The sequence below is a fragment of the Euprymna scolopes genome, chromosome 15 (genome assembly GCF_053919585.1).
Source record: "Euprymna scolopes isolate OS-2025 chromosome 15, ASM5391958v1, whole genome shotgun sequence".
Classification (NCBI taxonomy): Eukaryota; Metazoa; Mollusca; class Cephalopoda; order Sepiida; family Sepiolidae; genus Euprymna; species Euprymna scolopes.
In genome coordinates this window covers 71,366,398-71,378,910 of record NC_136496.1, presented here as the reverse complement: position 1 = coordinate 71,378,910, position 12,513 = coordinate 71,366,398, and the positions used below count along the sequence as shown (strand labels likewise).

The window sequence follows — 12,513 nt, the reverse complement described above, 5'->3', positions numbered from 1 at the left end:
AAAAATCAACAGGTATCAATAGTTAATAAAAAACATCAGAAATTATTTTCTTATAAACAAAAATAATTATTTGTATGAAATAAATTCAGATAAAGTTCATACAAAAGGAAACAATTAGATTTGGGATTCTTCTGGGTTTAATCAACATAAACTGTTTCTAGATGCAGGAGTTATGATTTAAAGCAAATCCTTTCGGATGATTTCTTGGTCAGAAGAGGAAGAAAGTGCTTTTCCACTTAGCTCTTTCAAGGATCTATCTCAGCCTTGGAGCCATCAGCTCCAAAAAGCTGGCTTGTTACTTTCAATGTCAACAAGCAAGTCTCTCCTATCTGCTAATACAAGTTTTTTTTTTTTATGAAAAACCTAATTCTGCCTTCATCTCTCTGAGATTAGCATTTCCTCCTCTATTCTTCCTCCATTCCTCTTCTCTTTCTTTATTTTGAAACCCTTTTTTTTCTCTTAAACCCCTTTTTCTTTCTCTCTCTTTCATTCTCAAGAAAATTGGTCTATCAGGCTTTTTTTGGGGGGGTGTCTTCTCACTGATGTAAGAGATGTGACTCTATGGTCATTGGTAAGACTGTTTCCAACCTGTCAACCCCTCTTCATTTAGAAATTAATTTTTCCTGCCAATATCTCTAACAAGAAAATATTTTATTGTTTCTCTGGGCATATAGAACTTTTGACCAAGTGTCAGAACCTACAATCGCCAATCACCTGAGTTTTCGACTAGCAAGGTCCTAAATGTTGCCTGGGGCATAAATAGTGTTATATTATGAGTTGGCAAGATACAGTGTATTTAAGTAGGATAAACATGTTTTCTTATTTTGTTCTAGCTGAGAATGTGAATCCAATCAGGTGCCAGATATTCACTGGCTATCGTACATTCCAACAGAGATATCTTTTTAAGATTCTAACTCAAAACGGAGCTATTAAATCTGACATAATCATATGGCATAAAAAGGAGAAAGAAGCAACCTTAGTAGAAGTTAGTGTCCCCAATAATGGTTAAACAAAGCTGAGAGGGAAAATATATCGAAATACCAAGGTCTTATGTATGACATGAAAAGAAATTGGAATTTTAGGAAGATCTCCATCATTACAGTAATTATAGGCACAACCTGACTCATAAAAAGAATTTCAAAACCTCTCTGACAAAATGTACCCGGTTAGCCAAATGCAAAAGAAATACAAACAGTTGCACTTAAAAGGACTAGTAGAATTTAAAAAAAAGATCTCTTATTTGGAATGTCTGAGATAGTAGGTGAATGTCTGACATCTGGTAGGATGCCCCATCTCCAGCTGGAACAAAGTTATATATATATATATATATATATATATATATATATATATATATATATATATATATATATATATGTACACATTCATTTTTATAGATTCTTAGCACTGGTAAGTGCCTGCACTAATATAAAAATAATAAAAAACATATATGCAGAGAACTATATATAAAAATATCAGTAAATGGCTGAAACAATTGTACGCTTGTAAACTAAATAAAATTGAGCCTTTATTAGATGAGCATAAAAATGAGTGTCTGCTCCCATATATATATATATATATATATATATATATATATATATATAATTTCTCTTAGTCTTTTTGTTCCACTTTTTCTCAGAAACTACGATACATATCTGGCTGAGATTTTGTATCGACCTTTGTTATGATAGAGTGCAGCGAACTAACTATTATGGTATTCGTTTAATGCACAATTAGGAATTAATATTTCATCACAATACCATATTTACTCTACAAGTTTAGCATAAAGCACTCATTCTAAGTCCACAGATTCTAACTTTTGTCAAACCATCTATATGTAAAGAGAGATAGACTGATATATGTAATATGTATGCATGCATGTGTACGTATATATATATATATTTTATATATAAATATATATATATATATATATATATTTTATATATTAGACTTTTTAACTCATTAAAAGCAAGCAAAAGTTATAGCCTATTGACGTAGAATTAGTGCTTTATACTAAAAATAATATCTAGTTTATTTATTTATATGCGGACTGTTATCCTCATTTTCATAGTTATGTTCTACATTTCAACCAACTATCCCCAAATAAAATAAATATACAAATTACTCATCTCCTAGGATTCCAATAATAAAATAATAATATCTAGTTTGTTGAAATGGATAGACTAAGAGACATATATATGAGAGAGAGAAACTGATATATATCAAGAGACTTATATATATATATATACAGAGAGAGAGAGAGAGAGAAAGAGAGAGAGAGAGAGAGAGAGAGAGAGAGAGAGAGAAAAATTTATGAACTTTGGCATTGAGTGCTTAGTTAAGTTTGGTCTGCCTTAATTTAGCTGTGAGAGAATTTGGTTTTAGGCAATCTATGCATTATGACAACATTGTTCCTGGTTCAGGCAGCAAAACATTTAAGTTGATTGAAATTTCCAAATATTTTTTCAAATTTAATTTTTAAAAAATCTGGAATGGTCATCATTATGACAACGATGATGGGTCACCATTTAGCAAATGTTGAATTCACCTGTTAGTACTTGTTTAAATTGATCCTAATTTGGATGAGATATAGATATTGGTCATTTCTTTGGATGTACCAAGATCCTCGATAAGATGTAACTGAAATGGAAAGCTTAACTAAAGAATCAAGAGCAAAGGTAAACAATACTTGTTCAGTTCTGATATTCGAATACATGATTTGATCTTGATATAGGAGAAAGCCCTTTCCGCATCACTATGTATACATTGGTCAGTACTGGTGACACTGCTGTTGAAACTATGTATTGCTTCATGATACGATTTGACATTTAGTCAGTAAGAAGGTTTAGCTATGGAATCACCATTGTCCCCAGTAATAGCCAATGTATATACAGTAATACCTTGAGATACAAATTTAATTTGTTCCATGACTGCCAACATATCTTAAAATAATTATTCCTATTTGAATTAAACGAAACAAAATTAATCTGTTCCAAGGGTAAGAAATTCACTCAAAACAAGCTGAAGTTACACTGAACAATCATTAAAGAAAGATAAATACAATAGTAATGACACAGAAATTGATATATAATAATAAATGTTAATAAAAACAATGAAAAAAAAACATGATACCCGTCACCTAGGCGAGTGCTAGTGTACAGGATGCATGCAAGGAGGAGAGAGGGAAAGAAACAAGGCTACCACACATACACACATGATATAGTAATTAAAAAGGTGCAATACATTATTACACACTATTAAAAACGTTGGATGAACTTATGAAATGCTTAATATTTAAGTCTTAATGTAACAGAAAGGATGAATAAAAGAATAAGGAATAAAATTATAACCAACTTACCATAGAGACAGGGATGAGCAGCTAACAAAGGTGAGCTAGGAGGAGGAAACTGGGATGAGCAGCTAACAAAGGTGAGCTAGGAGGAAGAGACAGGGAGAGAGAGTTTAGACAGCATAGTCTAGCCTATGATACACACACATTTTTTTTGCTTTGTATTTTGTCATTTTATTTTACTTTTTCTTTCTTTATTTTAGTTTTCATTTTTTTAATTTTTTGGCGTTGCTTGATTTTTTTCAAAATCATTAAAAAAAATCTTATCTTAAGGTGTAAATATAGATACACTGTATCATCGTATTTCAAAAAAAATCTGTTTTAGTAAATTCATATCTCAAGGTATTATGGCTTATGGAATACTTCAAGAAAATAGCACTAGGATCCACATAAATGTAACATTTTGTATTAAAATTTGATTGTGGTTTGCCTTATTTTAGCTGTGTGCTAATTTGGTTTTAGACAATCTGTGCATGATGACAACATGGTAAAAGTACATTTTAGGTGTGTAAACTAAAACGCTTAAATAAAACCATTACTTTATTTTGTAGTTCAAATGTACAACAAGAACACAATATTAGAGGTAATAATTGTCAGCTATAATCGTTAGCATAACAAGTAATCGTTACGAAACCTATCGCAAAAAATAAATTCATGGAGATAAGATGGGAAAATATCTCAGGTAGTGCCAAATTGCCTGCACAGTTTTTGTTTAGCGTGTGTCCACATATTCTTGATATGTTCGGTGTGGATGTCTGAATTGTTTGGATCCGCAAAATGTTGCTGATGAAGAGCAAATGAGTAAAAGTGGTGTTTCATTAAAGGTTTTTAAATTACGCACCTAAAATGCACATTTACCAACAACATTGGTCATTGGTCAGACAACAAAAACGTTTAAATTTTGAAATATTTTCCCAGTTTAATAAAACAAACAAAATATCAAGATCTATTTGTACTTAAATCATATAATGTTATTTTTTTTCCCCATCAAATAATTTATTATCAGCAAATGATTTAAACCAAGGCATAAATAATTTATAGGTATAATAAAACCAACCTTGCATCATTTAAAAAACAAATTTGTAAACATAGGATTTTAAAAAAAATTAATTTTAGCTTTCTCAGTTTATTTTTTATTTAGATAAATACTTGATTAATAAAAATTTGTTGGGTATTTATTAAAGTTACATATAGGCGAGAAACATACAGACACAAGATCTTATCAGATAGTTTGAATACAGTGATTATAAAGGCTCTAATTTTGATTTAATTGAAATTAAATTATCGGAACAACATGGGGATACTTGCTTGTCAGTCTGTTTCACATGACTAGTTTGTGTTAATCTTATTCTGACAGGTTGACAGTACAAGTTTGACAGCTTATCTGGCTGCTGTTTATGACTAATAGTACAATAGCCTTAACTCTTAACAATAAAAGTTATATAACAGGATAATTGTATGCTATGTCACTCATGGTAAGAAACCATGTGCTTATTCCTAGTGGGCATTCCCAAGTCTACAACTCCTAGATATCAATCCTGCTAATAGTCTACTTATGTACATTTTGATGACAGCGACAACAACTACAAGTTTAATTATTTTTCTTTTTTGTTCATTTCTTTATTTGTTACATAGACTTTTAGCAAATTTTCTACTGTTTATGACTGGTAATACAGGGGGCCTAACTCTTAGTGCTAAGAGCAGCTGCTCTATCAACAGTTGTAGAATAGTACTCGCCTTTACAGTGATGTATGGGATTATTGCCTGGCTGTGAAATATGTTGAATACACTTTTTCTTTTTTTATATAGTTGATCCTGGCCTTGGAACATCAATATTTTCAGTAAAAAGTGAAGTTAGTTTTATTTTTCCATTATTTGTACTTACTTGGCATCACTTGGGATGTGGTGAAATTATTCTATATTCTATTTAGAATTTTGCACTGAACTCATTATTTAATCCACAAGAGCAGTTTGTTCTTGTTCTGTTAGCCATGACTGGTTCCATCAGCCGAAACATGGTGAAAATAACATCCAAAATGTGAACAGTAGTTTGAAGAATCAAAACTGTATTGAATTGAAAAGTTTTTTGTTTTTCTTTAATATTTTCAGGATACAAATAGCAAGACACATCAAAGTGAAAACAAACCAACAAGTCATTCGTTTGCAACATCTACTCCATTTTTTTCAGGTGAGTTGATGTCATCAGTCCTTTCCATTTTACACTGTTCCCCCATTTGTGTTAGTGAAAATTATCTTTCTTTTAATTATTCCACCTTTTAGTTTTATACAATTCTGTTATTTATGTATTACCCAAAGTTTGTGGATGTTGTTATTTCGAATCAAAAAAGCAAGCTCAAATTTTTTATTCTGATACCCCAAGAAGTTCTGATTTTGCAGATTCCGATTAGTCATATCAACACTAATATATTTAATAATTTATTTATTGCGGACTATTATCCTCATCTTTTATTAGTTGTTGTTGTTCGTCAGGTGGTAACCGCGACGGGATAGGAACTCTAAATCTCCTAACTGCATTCTCAGCAATTGTTGCCATCCATAGTTGTTGTCGTCTCACCAAAATTTGGCCAAGTAAGCCTCTGGCCGACTTTGAGTAGGATTGAAACAGCTATCTTCAGACAATTCTGGAACTGTAAAGATTCAACATCTCTAGCCACGGCGCCACAGGCCCCGCAATAAATAAATTAATAAATAATACTCATCTCAATAATGAATTCCGATTGAAAAAAAAAAAACAATATATATATATATATATATATATATATATATATATATATATATATATATACTAATATATTTACTTAAAAATCAATATCTTAAACAGTGAATGATATTTCAAATGTAAGTGTGGCAAACCTACATAAATGCTATTCCAAATTTAAACCTTACCAACTAACGAAAATGCTATTTCAAACTTAAGCATTAACAACTTTTAGCGTTTGTAATTGCTATCTTGAGACCATGTACTACAGGTTGTTGCTTGCATCATTATTATTTTAACAACTGTTTTACATATTGGCATGTATTGGACAGCTTTTAGAAATGGATTTCCAAATTAACATACCTCTGGCCAGGTCTTTATTCATCCCTCTTTCTTTCAAATTTATCTTTATCGCTTCCAAGTTTTCCTTAGACTTCTCCTCCCAACCTACCCTGCTACCTCAACTGTTCTACATCTATTAGCCCCAAAACTTTCATCCATCTTTTTGATGGTACAAAATCAACGGCGATATTGTTAAGCTCAACGTTGTGTGCCCTGGTCTTTTCCATTGTCTTCTTTTCTGGCTGTGTCATTGTCTCTCACATTGGTGACTGTTGAGGGAGCGCACATGGGTTCACAAATGTAAAAAAAAACTTAAGTAAAACAAAACACAAACTTTGACACACTCTGCAAATATCAGTTGCACTATTTGTGTGTGTGTGAGACACCATCGACACTCTACACGCTAATGCCCACATCTTATCTATCAAGGCAGTCTTTATCAGTAGGTGTCAGCTAATCTCTTTCTTCTATGAGTCACAACCTGTGTTTAACTGTGCCAAACTGGAAATTGTCTTCAACTGTCACAAAACCAAGACTGTCCGTAAACTATCCCTAACTGCCATAAAACCAATTGTTGTTCCTCAAAGTGCCTGTAAACTAACTCGAAATATATCTTCATTTATGTTCAGTTTTTTTGATTAACAATACTATTTCAGCTGTTTTTTGTGTACCTTAGTGAACAATTTCCTATAAGTTCTGCTGATAAACTTTTTTCCTCTTTTTTTTTTTTTAATTCCTGACATTTCTTTTTTGTGTGGAGGAGTGATAGTATCACATAAATTCTTTTGTCGTTAACAAAAAAGGTTGTTTTTTTTCCTTTTTGTGTAGCAGTTTTCATTATTTACTTATAATATAAAGAAGTTGGTCTTAACACCTCCCTGATAAGACCAGCTCTTATACTCCCATTGTAACAGTTGGTTCAGTTATTATGAGATTAAACTGATATACCGGAAAGATGGAAAAAAATGATACATTATAAACTTCATTGCCGCATGAAGAGTTTAGGGAAAAATAATTGGAAATATAGTTGAAATTTAGTGGGCGATAATCACTAGTCTCTCTCTGCTCTATCGTTAGTTTCATGAAACGTGCTTGACTAAACTTCAATCTTTGATTCTCACTTGTAAAATACTCACAGCAAGAACTTTTATTTTAATATGAATATCTTCATAATTCTTCCAGCTTCTCAATTTTGTTATAAATAATTTAATTTAGTCATTCGATAGGTAATGAACACTTTTAATGGTGTAGACCATTTCTTAATTTAAAAAATTTTTTTTTTTTTTTCCTTAACAGAATTCAAAGATGCTGACAATACCAATGGCCACTCACCCACAATCATTACAGTACCAGGAGAAGATCAACCTGCTTTGCAAAATGTTAACAAAATTCCTCAACAACTCTCAACAACCACCAAAACATGGGCAGAAATTCTCTTGGAGAAGTCACGACTGAGTGGCAACTCAGAAAGTGAGACAAGTTCAAGTATTCTCCAAGAAGTTCCAACCACTAATTACGATTCCCAAATATCATTACCAACATCTACTGATACCGATTCGACAGTGTTGAGGAATTTTAACTTTGTACCATTTGTTAATCCAAGAAATGTCTGCCAAGACATCAAAAGAAATGTTTTGACACCATCTCCAGGCTTGGGGTCTCTTCACTGTGAATCAAAATCTTCTGAAACTAGTTCCGATGAATCTCGGCTCATTTCTCATATCCAAACCAGGGATTCTGGTTCTTTTTCGACACACGCTCAAGAGAGTTCCGAAAGCTCATCTCTAGCAAATTCTGAATTTCATTCAAGAAGTTCTCTTACGATAGATCTTCTGCAGAATCACAAAGAGCTATCTGAATTCCTCTCTCGCATCTTGCAAACCTCCGAGAAGTTCAGTTCTGCGACATTGCAGTCGTTACCGAAAGCTTTCTCGTTGAATACAGATGTCCAAATTATGCAAAATTCTCCCAGAATTTCACAACCAACACATTTGTCTAGTACCGTTAGTGTTTCTCCAAGTTGCAAACACGAAAACGATTCTGCTTTAACCGTGTATCCCAGCACAGTGAACGATTCAGTTATGAGTGCTGGCAGGGGGAAAGTAACATCATCAGAACTTTTTCAAGTGACTAATACGACAAGTGAGTCAGTTGTAGCACATGAACCTACTTCCTGTACTTGGTCTCCAAATAGTGTTGATGTTTCAAATTGGTCAGATATGGGATATGGACCAACCTATCCTATTCGTTCTCAAAATACAGCAGGTAATATTGAAGACCGATCTGTTATAAGGCATAAACCTATCAAAAATGCTTCGTCTCCAAGTACTGTTGATAATATTTTAAATACCACATCTGTTTCACCGTCTTTTAATGCTGACTCTAAGACAAATTCTTCTGATGCTTCTTTGATTTCAGTAATTCCATTAACTTCAACAGCGGCTAACCAAGGAATAGTGTCAACTGCAGACATTGGTAAACCGTTAGAACAGTCTTCCCCAAGTCAAATAATAACTCCTTTATCATTGACTCTTGAGCCAGCTTACCAAATAAACACTGCAATGCCGTCAACTCTTGGGAAAATGTCCGAATTAAATTCTGAGGCTCCTTTTAATACCAGATTTGTTTCTACAAAGTCCTCGCCTACAATTTCGGTCTCTCCGGATCAAATCGGAAAGGAAATTACTCAAGCAACACATTTGAACCAGCAATCTATTCTACCATCATCAACTCCTCAGAGATTTCTTGACTCGCATCCCCCAACATTTCCATCCAACATTTCTAAGTTGTCCCAATCACATTGTGCCTTTCATTCCGGCTATGGAGATGCAAATGTAGCTTCTTCGATTTCAACCGATATTTCTCCGATTCCCCAAGCATCGTCAACATCCTCATCTGCATTGACTCAATATTCAATCAGTACCAGCCCAGAGTCTGATAACAGCATAGACATTGTTAACCGTTTTGCTAACATCCAAAACAATCTAACCCAACAAGTTAAAAACTTGTCTTCAAATCCTGCCTATTCTTTATCAAGTTGTCATACTCTGTCAGTCTCTGAAGGAACTGCTCCATCCATTGCTATGAAGACAATGGCCGGAGTAGAATTATCTAAAATAGAAGAAAACCTTTTGCCTTCTGTAGCATCAATAATTGCTTCTTTATCATCATCATCATCTTCATCACCCTCATCTTCATCACCCTCGTTATTAGTTGCCAGTGGACCCATCAATCTACCTCAGTACCAATCCCCGAACCAAAATTCACTTAAAATAAATGAAATTTCAGGTAATACAGACATACAATCTCTTCCTTCTCAATCCTATCAGATGCAGTGCATGATTCAAACCCAGAAAGTTATCTCTCTCAGAGTATCCGGCAAACTGTCACCACTATCATCATCATCATTATCATCATCACCCTCATCATCATCATCATCATCATCAGCCAGTTCATCTGATGTCAAAGATACAATCAAATTGGATCAGTCCCAAATCTCTGCATTTTTACCTAAAATAAAACCTGCATCGACCTTGCCTGTCATTCATGACCAACCCCAAAGTCATGATTCCACTCCAGTTTCGTCAGAAAAGCTCTCCATGACGCAATACTCTTACACATCTCCGGAAACCTGTGATGATCCAGTTTTACCCCAAACCAATCAGATTAATCCCTTAATTATTCTGCCAGATCCATCAAATCCACCATCTGACCAATTACCTTCCATTGTTAAAAAAGAAAATAATTCTGCAGTGCATGCTAGCGGTTTTGGTCCAAATCTGGTAACGTCACTGAACGATTCCAGTAAATATTTATCTCTGACCCAACATTTAGCTATAAACCAAACTCCTTCTGGAAGAGAGGGTTTCAAATCCTCAATGTCAGAATCTTGCTCTAGTCATTCAGAAAAGCAAGCCTCTCCGTCATTTGTCTCTCTGATGTGCGGAAAAAATGCAACTGGTTCCGTTTCTTCTTCTGATACAAACCCAGAAAAAATGTTACTGGTTGAAGAACCATTTCAAATAACTTTAGATGTAGATGGCGCCACTGCTTCTGCTGCTGTTGCATCCACTTCTGAAATAAGCAATTTAACGCCCGAAGTGTCAAGCCCAGCTGAACTCACAGATAGCCATTGGTCAAGTAAAATAGCTTCATCAACAGACCTAAGTGGATTAAGTCAGCTCTCCTTGCCATCAGACATGATGGAGGACTATCAGTATTTGATACGGCAAGCACGAACTCTGGTCAAGCGGGGCAAGGCTGACCTGTTGCAAGAGGACAGAAACAGGGCTTATGCCTCCGGCGATTCCAAACTTCAAATTAGTAAAGCTTCGGTATATGGCCAGACACTTTTTCACAAGGATGAGGATGAAGAAGAGGATGAACCATTAATTCAAGGAAAAGGCTTATCTGTATCCAAAGCAACAGACCAAGATGTTACCGAAATGACAGAAACTAACTCTGTTCGTAATCAGGTAAATATGAATTTAACAAAATATTTTGTTTTGAATTTATCATTCTGTAATGATTAGGGATTGCTGAATAGCACTCATTTCGTATGAATCAGGTAAATTATTGTTGGCATTCGTTTCCCTGATATCTTTCTAGTTAGAATTCTTTCTAGAAAGACATAGGGTACTTATGGGAAAAACCATGTAAAGGTTGCCAACATCCCTAAGTGAAAGTATTTCTGTGGAATGAATGGGATTTGAACTTGACATTCCTAAGTTGTCAGTCCGTGTTGCTAACCATTTAGCCACTGTCACCTCTCTGGAGCTAGTGGTGAGATGCGAAAAAGGTCAATTTTTTAATTCTAGTGATCTTTTATTGGCTTTATTTTATTAATTTTATTTTAATGAAATAAAATGGTCACAGTTTCTGATTTGAATATTCAAATTGCTAAGTTTTCTATCTGATTTTTAGGCAAAATGTTGTAAAAACATGTTGTAAAAACAAGGATTTTTCAAAGTACTTATTATACAGACGATCTTTGATATGTGTAGTTTCTTTAGTCTCCTGATATGCATGAGAGAACTAATAATTATTCGTATTATTTTGATTCTTCAGACTATTGTTCTTATCTTGTGTGTCATTTTCACAACGTTTTGGTCAATTCTTGCAAGGACTTATGACACAGTGGATGTTTCAGTCGGTGTAACCTCCGACCTTCTTCAGTAGCACAGTGGTTAGAGTACTTGGAAAAGATCAATTGTAAAGTGATTAATCTCCTGAACATTGAAGGTTCAATCCTTAGTGTGGGCAACCGAAAAATACAATTGCGAATTACTTAGCACCTCTATCCAGTCATGACTGACAGAACAAGCGCATGCTACCCCTGTGAAGTAAATGGGTTTTGTTCAAAATTCTGTCCAGATTCCTGAGTTTGATAGAAACATTCCCTGAGTTCAACAAGATACACCAGAAGAAGGTCGGAGTTTACACATTGACTGAAACATTTTGAAAATGACACTCAAGATGAGAACAGTAGTCTGAAGAATCCAAATAATACGAATAATCAATCCTCATCTCAAAAATTCACAAATGCTTGAATTATGTTTAGAATAATTTTATTCACATACATATGTAGGTGTGAAAACTGCAATAAAAATAAATAAAAAGTGATGGCCATAAATACAATAGAAATGTACAAAAAACATATGGTATTTTACAAAAATAAAATACAGATAAAATAATACAAAGAAAACGGGTAAGAGATAAATATGACAATGAAACCAGACACATGCGATACAAAAAAAAGGTTTCTTCAAAATGATCATGTGGAATGAGGAAATGCTGAAAATGTAAAAGTAAAGAAATATTGAATATATTCTTATTAAAAAACAAGGCTATATGCTATCTCATGCTGAAATCTTGACCAATCTAATATATATATATATATATACTAGCGGGGTTGCCCGGCGTAGCCCTGGTTTTTAGAGGCGTGTGTGGATGGGGGGGGGGGGTAAAATGAAAACAAAGCTAAGTCATAACCCTGTTTAAATATTATAAAAACAAACAATGTTAAAACTATTAAAAACAAATCGTGTAAAAAAAAAAAGCAAAAAAAAACAATTAAGAAAATGAACGTGATGCAATCATAATGGTC

At 33.7% G+C, this 12,513-nt stretch overlaps 1 protein-coding gene across 1 annotated transcript in view; it reads left to right on the top strand.

Moving 5' to 3' along the window:
* Positions 1-12,513, top strand: part of LOC145293888 (uncharacterized) — a 97,275-nt gene that overhangs the window by 73,992 nt on the left and 10,770 nt on the right. The window contains exons 15-16 of the mRNA XM_080140646.1: positions 5,456-5,534; positions 7,704-10,882. Of these exons, the coding sequence (XP_079996772.1) occupies positions 5,456-5,534; positions 7,704-10,882 (3,258 nt within the window). The remainder of the gene's footprint in view (positions 1-5,455; positions 5,535-7,703; positions 10,883-12,513) is intronic.